Raw genomic sequence first — 13,125 nt, 5'->3', positions numbered from 1 at the left:
GTTAGCATTTGTTAGGCTGAATTCTCGCAGTGCTGTTTCTGGTGGTAGGTGATACATATCTATAATCTAAACAACAGTTGAGAATCTGTATTTTCTGTTTTATAGAAAGTTCTTTATTTCTCTCTGCCTGATTTCACTTAGTAGCTTATATTTCACATTTGCTTGCCTCTTGGTGTGTAGTTCAGGCTAGCCTTGAACTCACTATGTAGCCCAAGCTGCCCTCAAACTCATGGTGATCCACCTGCCTCGGCCTTCTGGGTGCTAGGATTACAGGTACATGCCACCATGCCCAACCAACAGTGAGATTTCTATAAACACACATTGTCTTAAGACTTACCTTGATGTGAATCAGTTCTTTTAGAACTTAGGTGATTTTGTGTAATCTTTTATCTTCCACAAAATTCTCATTCAATTTTGTCCAGACCAATGTAAAGCCTATTCCATGTGACTTAGTCCTAGGACCCATCTTAAAATTTGTTTATTTGCAGATTTGAGGGTCCTGAGCTGAGGTGCAGATATCCAAAAAGGTTGCTTAGTCCAGTTAGAGTTTTATGAGGGCTGAATGGGATGAAATTTAGAATGAATGGAGATATCATCTATTTTCTGTGTTATGTGTTTGTTCATAGAAAGCTACCCTGGTTGACCATGGGATTCGGCGCCTTACTTTCCTGGTTGCACAAAAGGTATTGATTGACAAATGTGAATTGTATCTTTCTAATATGTCTTAGGCTACTGGAAAAATTTTAAAAGTAAAAATAGGATTATAATAATATGCATATTCAATTTATTCAGAGAAATGGCTGCTTTTTAAATAAATTTAATTATTAAAATATTAGATTTGGGATTCTGGGAAGGACTTTCAAAATTCATCACCTGTTACTCAATTCATATTTAATGTTATTACTAATTGCCAGTTTCTGCTGTTATTTCTTGTTTTCCGTCTTTTATATAAAAGGATTTCAGAAAACAAGTCAACTGTGAGGTGGATCAGAGATTTCATGTAAGTAAAAGGACAATTATGAAAGATAACTCACAGTTTTATCTGTTTGCCACTGATTAAACAGAATATGTGTGACTTGTTTATAAGGGTTAGACTGTTGACATTTGGTCCATCTTATTTATTTACTTATTTATTGTGATACTGGGGATTGAACCCACTGCGTTTGCACTAAGGTACATCCCCAGCGTTTTAAATTTTGAGATATGGTCTCACTAAATTGCTAAATTGGACAGGTTTGGCTCAAACTTACAATTCTCCTGCCTCAGCTTCCCAGAGTGCTGGGGTTACAGGTGTGCACCATTATGCCTGGCTTGATTTCTCTTTTAGAAGGTATTATAATGCATTTTTAATTCTTTTGTCAAGTGTTCCAGCTAAAGATTTTTCCTTTATTTTTTTAACTCTATCATGAATTCTTAGTGTATCTCTGAGAAATAGGTAAGAATAAGCATATACATTTCTCCAGATAAGGTAGAAACAGGAGCTGGTTAGCACATAGTGATTCAGTATCACTGTGTTGTACTTTGGGATTTTGGCAGGTGAATTCAAGTTCCACTATCAAGAAATCCCAATTCTAAAGTGCAAGAATTTATTATTTAAAATGCCATAATAAAGCCCAAAGTACCTTTTTTGTCTTATGTTAATTATAAGAGGAAATAAAAATTGAGCATTCTGTTGTTTGTTCCTCCATGTGAGTGAATTAACTGCTAACATTTATCAGATTAAAAGTTTTATTGAAACAAGAGTTAAGTTAATAGCCTGACATCCTAACTATGGGATATGCTTGTGATCATACCCTGTATGACAGCAGTAAGTCCAGAAATCAGTTTTTCAAATCAGGATGTCATTCTCAGAGTGACTGATTTTAGTTACAGTGTTCCATTAAAAGTCATTCTAATGTAGCTAAATAACATTCCAGAGCTTGTTAGGAACTGTTAATTTTTCTGATAAAAATTTTTATTTTATTTTTTGTTTGTTTTAACATTTAAGATATTAAGTTGGTTTTCAAGCCCTATTCAGTTTGCAATAATGGAGATAACATTTGGGGTTCCAGAAAGGACTTTCTAAACTCAAGGACCTCAGTGTCATTGCTTTTATTGCCCTTTTGTTTATTAGGTCTCTAGCACTTGACATTTTGTTTTCCCTCATACAGTTCACCTTGCTGATCTAGTCTATACAGAAACAACAGTCCACCCTGCCAGCTAAAGAGCTAAGATTTTCTGAAAAGCTTTAGGAAATGTTGTGGGCTACACAACTCCCTTGTGTTATTGATGTCAGGAAATCAAGCAGAGTGCAAATATATATAAATCAATAACTTTAAATAGGAAACTGGAGTCAGTGGAGAAGTATGAGGAGCTTAAAGAGAACCCTGGGGCTTTAGGAAGAAAAATCGGAAGCTTAGAGAATAAAATTGATACTTGGGGATAGAATATGAGAGCCTACAAATAAACACTGGCTGGGGTAGATGCTGATCAGATAGACATGCCAGAACCAGGCATAGGTATTTGGAGGAGTGTTGGGGTAGGTTAGATTCTTAAATGCTAGTATGCTTTTTTGAGTATTTGGCTTTGGAATTATATTATTCTGTTATTCTGGAGAGTGATGCTGAATTTGTAAAATTGTTTTCCTTTTTACTAATGTTGCAGACCAAGTCTTCACATCTGTAGCATGCTCACTGGTTTCCTATAGTAAGAGTTCCATGATGAAATAAAACCTTTCACTAAAAAAATTTTTTTTTCTGGTACCAGGGATCAAACTCAGGACCTTGTGCTTGCCAGGCAGGCATGGTGCCACTGAGCTACATCCCCAACCCCACTAAAAAATTTAAAAAGCCAAAATTATTAGATCTCACTAATTTTAGATGTGAAACACATTTTTAAAAAAACTTTTAATCTATGTCATGTCCTAGAGTATATCTAATGGCTTTCAAACAGTTTTTTTTCTACCTACTATCCTGATATTCTGAATTTAGGATGAGTGAGGACATGTATAGACAAAATCTGCTAGGAAATTAGGCCAGCAGGGAGCCTTCCCTGGGAATCATTGTCTGGTTCCTATTTTATAGTAACATCAAGTGGGAAATCAGCAAAATTATCCAGTGATTTGATTTGTCATAAGTGTAAGAAAGGCTGATTTGGAGCATAGAGAACATTAAGGTGTAGGTTTGGGATGGATTTGTTTTAAAGAATTGAATTGCTGGGGAATTGGAGTGCTTTTATTTTGGGCTTTTTAGAAATTATTAGTGGTTTCACAGGGGGCAAGGGCAACTATTACTAAACCCCATCCAGGATCTAAAATAGCCAAGAAGTCTTAGCAGAAATTGTACATATCCAGGGTTTACTGTCATGGTGCTGCTAAGTTATTCTGTTGGTGGTTGCTTGCCATTCACGAAGGATGCTTAGCCTCTGTCGTGTCATCCGATGTGTGCTTGGCCCATAGTTAGTGTAGTGTGAAAAAGAGGAAGCTTTCTAGGAGTGTTAGAGATGAATCCCTTGATCTCTTGGGCTTCTTGGTAATCCACTGTGATATATGCAGCCTCCCCTGTTCTACACTGTGAAATCCCTACATTACTGAATAGAAGAGAGAATGTGCACTTGAAGGAAGGTTACCAAGTTTTGTTGAAGAACAACATTGGTTGGTGTGAAGTAAAGCAAGCTGTTATGTTTTGTAATTGTGGGTCTCTCAGACTGCATCTGAACCAGAACAAGACAAGTGAAGGCCAGAGGAGAGGTTCCTAGAGAGTATGTACACTGGGAGTTGTTTATTCAGATGCGGGTGAAGCCTATAAACATCTCCAATACTTCATTGTGCAATTACTGTAGTCCCCAGAAAGCTGGCCACAGATAGATCTGTTGTTACCTTAGTTTCTTGATAGTACATGGAGACCTGTTTTGAGACAGCAGTGTTCACCAGCAGTACAAAGATTCAGTGTTGAATTCGTTTCCTTAACCGTCTACTTAAATCAAGTACCCATGATAGGTCTTGAATAACTGCTTAAAATTGATATTTAAAAAGAAGTTTGAGGAAAAATAAATCTATCTTTGTAAATATATTCTTTGTACTTAAAAATACCTTAAAAGCATAAAAAAGAAGCTCCTTGAAATTTTGCGGCTCTCTAAGCTGCATTTCTAGAGTTTTATGTTGGTTAAAATTCACCAATTTACCCTTTGTTATTTCACTCACATTTCAGATCTGGAATTCCAAAAAATGCAGCAGAAAGTGCTAATTGGGATGCTTTTTTTCTTTTTTAAGCTTTCTGCATTTTTTTTAGCCAAGATTTTTAGATACTAAAATGGGTATTTTCAAGATTTCTTTCCCCTTTTCCCCTCACTGAAAAAAAAAATCAGGTCCAAAATCTGATGAGAGTCTAAGTCAGTTTTGAATCTATTAATAAAATGTTTTCATTTCTTGCATCTAAGATTTTATGAGATTTTAAAAATTGCTACTGTTCTCTCAAGGTGATTGTTGTATGAGTGGCTCCCACTCTAAAATTAAATGTTTTGGATTATTTGGGCCTTGAGGAAAGAACTCACTAAAATGAAGCTATCATGATTAGTTCACTTTCTTTTCTATTTTCTTTTCTCTCTTTCTGATTTTTAAATGTAGTTCTATTTGCTGGTGGACAAACTATTAGTTTTCAGAAGGTTTTGTTTGGGTTTTTGTTTTAATTACAGTCTATATAATTAGTTCTCAGCACGTTGAGGTAAAAGAGAATTGCACCAGCAAGCTCCCAATTTCTTCATCTCATTAGGTTTTTAACACGATTATTAGTATCATAATCAGCTATGATGTTTTCTGTTGCAGGTTTTCACATTCTCTGATTTGCAGGGTGTCTTGATTGGCTAATTTAGGCAAATTATTTTGATTGTCTTTGATGATGGTTGGCTGATTAGAGCACAGCAGGGGTATAATTTCTTCCTGAGAAATGTTTCATTCTTTTGTTTTTGGTACCAGAACACTAAGAGGGTTTTTCTTTGTGTACATTCAATTATGATATTTGCCCACAACACTAGTAGAATGCCTGGAAAGCAATTACATTAGTGATGGAATAAGCATGAATGCTGTGGAAAAGTTGGCAGCATGAAGATGAGGTTTGAGATGAAGGAATTTACTAAGATCAAGGTATCAGATTTTTGAATTTCTTCTTTTCTGTTTCCTGTGACTGTTTTTTTTTGAATGCCAAAGGAGATGACTTTATATAAAAGTCTTCAGTCTTCTGGTCTCCCAAAGAATCGCGTGATGGTCCTACTTTCCCATTTCACAGATTCTCTTATCATCTCTTCTGAATGTTGAATATTTAAGTTATGAATTTTACTGTGGAGTTAAACATTTACTCAGAAGTTAAAGAAAAAAGTTTAGTTATATCATCTCATGATACCTTTTCTCAGCTAACCTTGATCAAAGTGATTTTTTTTAAATTGGTGGTGGTTGCTCAGTCTTTTTACTACAGATAGTTCATTCTCCACCAAGAGTTAGTCTCTTTCCTTATTTGTAACAAAAGTATTTCCATTTAGACTGCTTTTCATGCTTTTTACTATACATTTCTTTAATTGGTATAGAGGAAAAGAAAGCATTTTTTGGTTAGGAAAATGATACAATGTACATAACTGAGTAAATGTTATAACAATGAAATATTTTCACTAATTAGCTAGTAAAAGTTTGGGTTGAATAGAAAAGTTTATGCTTAAAATTTGCATTATCACTTTCCTTCACTTTTCTTTCAGAGTTCCATATAAAGATTTTACTACTTTGCAATGTGTTACTTTTTAAGTGATACTCTGAAAACTAGACTAAGAATAAAACCAAAACTTAGATTATATAAAGCTGTGGGCATAGATCTACTGACGGTATACTGATTGTCTTCCTGCTTAACCTGGAAGTTATCCCCATGTGCTCTACTGTCACTGGGGCAGGGAAGGGGAATGCATCAGAGCATTATTTGGAACACATCAGTCCTGTGTAAAATACACTTTCAAAGGCTTTTAAAGACCCCAACTCTGGTCAAAGGATTTCCCTGGATTTGGTAAATGAATTCCTAGAAGTCTGTTAAAATTATTTTTATATTTAAGTACCAAAGAAAATGTAAAACTGTTTATTAACTATGCAAGGTGAGGGTGAGGTATAACACCTGTGGAAAATATTCAAGAAGTTTTTAGTAAATTCTTAAACCAAAAGTTTCAGCATGATTTTTGGGGTTACTTTCTGCTTTTTTCCCTTAAAGTCTTAATTTTTGGTCCCTTCCCCCATCCAAAGAGAAGTCCTCTAAGGGATTTGGATTATAACAAGAATAGAAAGATAATACCCTGTACTCCAGAAGTAAAATGGCATGGGCTCTGACATTAGAGAAATGGAAGTTTATTTCTGGCTTTACGATCTTGGGCATATCACTTGAACCAAGGTTTGCTCATCTGTAAAATGGGGGTCGTAATTCCTCCCATGAGAGGTTATTGAGAGTGTTTAATGGGACAACACATGAGAATGCCTGCCACCTAGAAGATTTTGAGTCCACGCTTTGAGTCCATGGTTTCTAAACCCCGTTGAGTATGGAGGCAGCTAGTCCTGGTCTCTGCCTTGTACCAATAAGTGTTTGATTATATTGCACTCATAATGAAGAAGATGCCTAATGAAACCTCCTATAGAGGCAAATAGTAATGACTTGATTCCAGCACTGCCAGTAGAGCTTCCCATCCAACAAACAGGGGTATTTGGTGTTAATAAGTTAAATTTCAGAAACTAATGAACTCTGCTAATTGAATTCATCTTTGTTAATTAATAAGGTTCGAGTAAATTGGTTGCTTGCTTTTGTAATGTTCTGCAAAAGAGCAGTAAGACCTAATGATTACAAGTTTATCGGTTCTACCCCTTTCTTTCCTTTACATAAGAGTGGAAGCAATCAAAATAGCATATAATATTTTCTTTGTCTCAAAATGTCATTTAAACCCTTGAAATTATTGACTTGAGAATGAATGTGAATGGAAGAAAAACACACAAGAAAAATTCTATAGAAGTAGAGAACCTTTGGCATGTATGCTGCAGCTTAGCTGGCTGTTTGTTATGATTGAAAGCCCTTCGCCATCACTATTCTATAGTGTCTGTTCAGTTTACATTTTAAGAGTTTTTTTAAGGAGAAACTTGGTAAATCAGTCCAGTAACTATTATTGCAGTGACTACCAATTAAGGCTATATTGGTTTTATTTGCCAGGTTAATCCAAGAGGAGCACTCAGGAAGCATCCCCCTTGAAAGATGAAAAATATACGTTGTTTTTTTTTCCTTGTGGGAGGGTAGATACAAAGTTAGGTTAATAGTGTGGCAATTCTCAAATTCAAAGTGGGGTCAAAGTGATGGTTACCTAGAGGATCATTTCTATTCCTTGGATTAAGCTTAGGTCAGAAGCATGTTTTCTAGGAAACTGTCTTCTAGATGCTTGACTGCTTCTATACTTTGTTTACCCCCAAAGAGTCATATCTGTGAAAGACTGACACATTTTTCCCCTTTTATTTAACACAGAGAGAATTCCCTAAATTTTTTACGTTCCGAGCAAGAGATAAGGTAAGGCCTGATTCTTACCGTCATCCCAACACCTCTATACTTTAAAATCATTTTTTTTCTTAAAAGCCAAGAATAACTTATCTTTGCCGTTCTCTTTTCTCTGATTTAATCTGTTCCTTTTACCTTACATGTGTCTTAAAACTAAAGCACATTCCATAAAGAGTTTGGTTTAGGAAACAAACATTTAAGCCACCCAAAGAAAGTGGTAACTTTAAAAATTATCACTATCCTTTAGAACAATCCTAATGATCTGATATTAAAGGACTATTATACTCAGTAGGATTATTCTTTTCATCTATAGATAGTTCACGTATATTCAGTTCATTTATATTCAATTTTTTATGTACATTTTTCAATTTTAAAATACAAAAATCCAGGCCATTTTGTTTCTTTCCTATTACCAGATTGTATTTTTGTCTCTGTTCATCAGTTGGCATGTATTCTGGAAAAACAATTTAATTTCAGTAAAACGTAACAGTACGTGTACTAATACAACTCTTTAAAAAATATATACATAATTATGTATCTATGGATATAGTATGTTCCAGAGCCAAGTATCTGTTATGTTCTTTGTGTACTGTGTCTTAAGTGGTAAGACATGAGTCCTACCCTTAAGTATTTGAGACTAGTTGAGTCACCCTAAACATCAGCATGTGAAATGGATATTAATGTGAAGCAGTCTGTAGTTAATTATTTTATGACATTAGGTACTTTAGGAATTCTGAGGGAATTGAAGTTTTTGGCTTGTTTGTGTTTTTATTTTTAATGGAGAGCATCACCACTTGTAAAAACATAAATGTTGAGGGCCAGGGATTTAGCTCAGTGGTGTCGTCGCTTGCCTTGTAGGCTCAAGGTCCCAAGTTCAATCCCCGGTACCAAAAAAAGAAGCCATAAATTTTGAAAGCTTGGGAAGTGAATATGCACCTTGGCTCCTAATCTTATATAATAGAGCAGTAATCTTGTATGTAGCTCATTTTTGTTGTGCATTAGCCCATCATAGCTTCTGTTTCTACTTTCAAATATCTCTTTCACCTACACAATTAGAATAAAATTTTGTAACTGCCTTTAATAGGCTCCTTCCCAACCTTTTTTTTCTGATTCTTATGCTCAGTTTGAAGAGGATCGTATCTATCGTCACCTGGAGCCTGCTCTGGCTTTCCAATTAGAGCTGAACCGGATGAGAAATTTTGACCTTACTGCCATTCCTTGTGCTAATCACAAGATGCACCTGTATCTTGGGGCAGCCAAGGTAGAAGTGGGCACAGAAGTGACAGACTACAGGTTCTTTGTTCGTGCAATTATCAGACATTCTGATCTGGTCACTAAGGTAAGTGCTGTACTTTAATGGGAAGTTATCCCTGTAGGAACGGACAGAGGAAATGGGCATGGTTCAAAATCAGGTTTTCATTGTTTGAATGAAGGTTCTCATTCTCTTCTTACTCTCCAATAACCAGCAGATGTCTATGAGTAATTTCTCACCCAAAAGTTAATATTCCAAATAAAGTCTTACTTTTCTTTAATCTGATTTTTCTTGGTAGTGGAAATATGATAGCACTCACTTGAGAAAAAGAAAAGTATGCTAAAAGAAAAATCACAGTGAGTTGAGTAATGATAGAGAATAAGGAGAAAAGTTAGGAAAGAGGTAACTCCACTGTAAAGTTTTCTGGAGGTATGGGTTATGACTATATATAGCAAGGACTTCCTGTTGTGTTAGCTATTACTGCTCCCCATAGTCATAGGCTTTCTTCATCTTCTCATTTCTAAATAGTTTTCTTTTCTGAATAGCTCTGTTTGACATATGTGAAATATAATCCTCTTGGGGTTATAGCTCTGGAGATGCCTAGCATCTCCACCTGTTAGTAGGAAATGATACACTAAGGGGCAGGAGAAAGGGCTGGCAGGGCCTTTGCTTCCTCTTGCTACTTGTGGTTACTGGACTTACTCTAAAGAGAAAGGTGAGCAATGTGATGTCTTAGCCTGGTTCCTTATGATTTATAAGGTACTGTTAAGTAATTATAATTAAAGCACATTAATCTTGGTGATTTTTTTTCCCCCTGTATAGGAAGCTTCTTTTGAATATCTACAAAATGAAGGGGAGCGGCTACTGCTGGAAGCCATGGATGAGTTAGAAGTTGCTTTTAATAATACAAATGTCCGCACTGACTGTAACCACATCTTCCTCAACTTCGTGCCCACAGTCATCATGGACCCATCAAAGGTACATTTGTCAGCTTCTCTCCTGGCACTAGCAAGCACAAGCAAAGAGATTTATTTGTACCTATCTGACTTGGACATGGAAACGGGTATTCTTGTTTAGTAGATTGAGTCATTAATCTTTAATGTTTTCAGACTGCTTATTACACTGAGTTTCTGAGACAGTCAAAAATTTGCTATAGCAATTAAGAACAGTCCTCAAAACTAAAGGTTATGTGGGGTTTGCTTGCTGGTTGTTTATAAGCAGTGTAAACTCTTTCTCCACTGGTACCAGTTTCATGATATTTTCCATCATATTTTATATTATTCCCTGGGATTTTCCATCTGGAGTGATTAATTTTGCCACTAGTAGGCATTTTAGCTAAATTGCTTCTGTGCACTAAATATTACTTACCTAGCAGCCCTAGTAGGATAAGGCACCTTCCCAAAATGTCTAACTTATTTCTCATTAGTACTTTCCTACAAAGAGAGAATTTGAGTGATAGAAGTTTCACATATAACACATCTATTTTCTTCTTGAGGCTCTATTCTAAAATACATTCTATATAACTTAAGGAAAGAAAACAAGGAGACTCTCTATTTGCCCTTTTATCCTAGGTGTAATACAGACAGACTACACTCTGATTCTGCTCTCCCTGACTTTCTCTCGTGATACTGTGGAATTTAGATAGAATAACCAGTCTTCCTTTCTCATGATCAATTGGAGGCATGGACTTTCGTTTTTTCAACTTACTAAGACCTGAGAAACAGTTTCTACTTTTTTCTTCAAAACTGCGAGCTAATGATGGGTTACTTTTATCTGTTAGGAAAGTGAAGGACAGGACTCAAGTTTCATCACGTTAAAAATTTCTCATAAGGCCGAGGATGTAGCTCAGTGGCACCGTGCCTGCCTGGCAATCACGAGGTCCTGAGTTCGGGATTCCCAGACCTGAGAAAAAAATTTCTCATAACAATTCTGGGACTGAGGCAGTTGTAAGGCTTAAAACACAGCCTAGGCCAGGGATTTAGCTCAGCGGTTCCACCACCTGCCTTTCAGGAGCAAAGACCCGAGTTCGATCCCCAGTACCAAAAACAAACAAACAAAAAACAAAGCCTGGACACTGGATAACATTATATATGTTTTAGATTTGGCTTGTCTTTTTTCAGATAATTTTTAACATCAGACTTTTTGCTTCCACTCTAAATACTCACGTGCCCAGGCTCTGCTTTTCTAGTCACATGTAGCTAGCTGTCAATTTTCTGCACATAGAGATTGTTGGCTTTTTTCCTCTCAAGAAAATAATGGATAAATATCTCTTGGTTAGAAAGCAAGTATGGGAATAGAAAAGTTAACTCCTTGAAATCCATTCTAAGGTAAAATTCTGTAGTGCAGAAACAAACTGCAGAGTGGCACATAGTACTGCAGAACCACAAGAGAAGGAGAATATTAGATAAAATTTTGAGGGTTTTTGTTTTGTTTTGTTTTTCAGTACTGAGAATTGAACCCAGGGAGCACTGAGCTTCCCTAGCCCTTATTTATTTATTTTTTATTTTAACACAGAGTTTCACTATGTTGCCCACATTGGCCTTGAACTTGCAATCCTCCTGCCTCAGCCTCCTGAGCAGCTGAGATTAAAGGTGTGTACTACCATGCCTGGCTAATTTTCAGATTTTTTGAGGAAGTTGAGAAAGCATTTTAGAAATACACTTAAGGAGTGCCGGGGATTTAGCTCAATGGTACTGCACCTGCCTCACAAGTTCAAGGTCTTAAGTTTGATCCCTGGTACTGAAGGAAAAAAAAAGAAATACGCTTAAGGAAACATATGTCTTAGCTACTTGTAGCTGTATTAGAAACAAAGTTTTGCTGTATTATGTCAGTAATAAAATCACCTTTCATGTCTAAGACCTTTCAGTTAAAATAACTCTTCTAACCCTGAACTGAGTACCAAGCTACCTTGCTTTAAAGCTTATGGAAACTAGGGTGCATCTGCCCCATCTCCTTAAATCTCACTTGGATTTAGCAAGGACCAAACCTCAGAGCTGTAATATTTAGAGAGAATGTTCCAGCACCACCTACAAATTGCCTTTCTTTAATTTGTACAATTTACTAAGAGACATATATTATAAAGTTTAATAAAATTGTATAGAAAAAAACCTCATCGTGGTAATTGCTATGTTGATTTAAGGTCCTGTAAGTGCAGTGAAACATAGTTACCATGCATATAAATGCTGTTTAATAGCTATATAACTAGGGATTTTATTCTTATTTGGAGCTTTCTCTTAAATCCTGTGGCTTTTAATTTTAGATATTACAGATCTTTGATATAAAGTATGAATATAATTGGGAAAGGAAAAGGAGTTATGTAGATTGTGAGCCCGAGAAAACCATTCCAATACAAGACCAGTATGAAATTGTCCCTGACTTGTTCTAAGCAACAGTAGGGGAAAATCTAGCTGCCCATATATTATAAAATGAATATGTGGTATACATCTCTACAAACCAGCATCTTTTTTTCCATTCTTCATTTCCCAAAGGTGGGCAGACCTGAAACAGGTCTTAGTTATAAGGTATTTAAGTTTTGTGCTTGGTGATGTGTCTGTCAGATTGAGGAATCTGTGCGGAGCATGGTAATGCGCTATGGAAGCCGGTTGTGGAAATTGCGCGTCCTCCAGGCAGAACTGAAAATCAACATTCGCCTGACACCAACTGGAAAAGCAATTCCCATCCGCCTCTTCCTGACAAACGAGTCTGGCTATTACTTGGACATCAGCCTATACAAGGAAGTAACTGACTCCAGGACAGCACAGGTACAGTAGTCAAGCAGGCTCCTCTGAGTTCTGAGTTGATCCTATGGATACTTGTCTTTGTTATAGAAGACCCAAGCTCACAGACTACATTGGTTTCTTTGAGCTCAAGTGATTGTGTGAGTTTGAAAAACTTCATTTACCTTATACTATCTATCTGTGTTCTAAATTATGAATGTTATGAAACCCTCAACCTTTTATTACAAACTGGTGAATGCTAACGGATGCCATGTAAACAAATATAATTCTGCAATTTAGGCCTCTTTATTAGAGGGCTTTTAGGCTGCATTAGCAATCTAGTCTTCTCTGGTCTGATTTATCTTTCCTAGTTTCTGTGTAGTTAGACCATTCATCAGCAAGTGAGGGAAGGAGAATTGTTGGAGTATGTTATCAACATCTACCTTCAAAAAGGAAAATTTCAGGCCAGGGATGTAGCTCAGCTGCACAGCACTTGACTGGCAAGCACGAGGTCCTGAGTTCGATCCCCAGTACCCCAAAAAAAGGGAAGATTTCAACATAGTATAATAATAACACAAACAATATCAAGCAATGACTTTATCATATTTATCCATTATGTTAC

The 13,125-nt window shown here is 36.2% G+C and overlaps 1 protein-coding gene across 7 annotated transcripts in view; it reads left to right on the top strand.

Annotated features, from left to right (window-relative positions):
* Acaca (acetyl-CoA carboxylase alpha) overlaps positions 1 to 13,125 on the top strand; it is a 301,033-nt gene that overhangs the window by 192,643 nt on the left and 95,265 nt on the right. For 6 of the 7 annotated variants that reach the window (XM_087191888.1, XM_087191887.1, XM_087191891.1 and 3 more), the window contains 6 exons: positions 627 to 683; positions 956 to 1,000; positions 7,506 to 7,547; positions 8,659 to 8,874; positions 9,610 to 9,765; positions 12,345 to 12,548. In XM_087191888.1, the coding sequence (XP_087048014.1) occupies positions 627 to 683; positions 956 to 1,000; positions 7,506 to 7,547; positions 8,659 to 8,874; positions 9,610 to 9,765; positions 12,345 to 12,548 (720 nt within the window). The remainder of the gene's footprint in view (positions 1 to 626; positions 684 to 955; positions 1,001 to 7,505; positions 7,548 to 8,658; positions 8,875 to 9,609; positions 9,766 to 12,344; positions 12,549 to 13,125) is intronic. The other variant, XM_087191890.1, reaches the window with a different exon arrangement.

This window comes from Heterocephalus glaber, unplaced genomic scaffold (assembly GCF_053883595.1).
Source record: "Heterocephalus glaber isolate CG9 unplaced genomic scaffold, H.glaber_assembly_v1.0 deba00001564, whole genome shotgun sequence".
NCBI lineage: Eukaryota > Metazoa > Chordata > Mammalia > Rodentia > Bathyergidae > Heterocephalus > Heterocephalus glaber.
The sequence above is the reverse complement of the archived record's forward strand: the minus strand, read 5'-3'. Positions and strand labels throughout refer to the sequence as shown.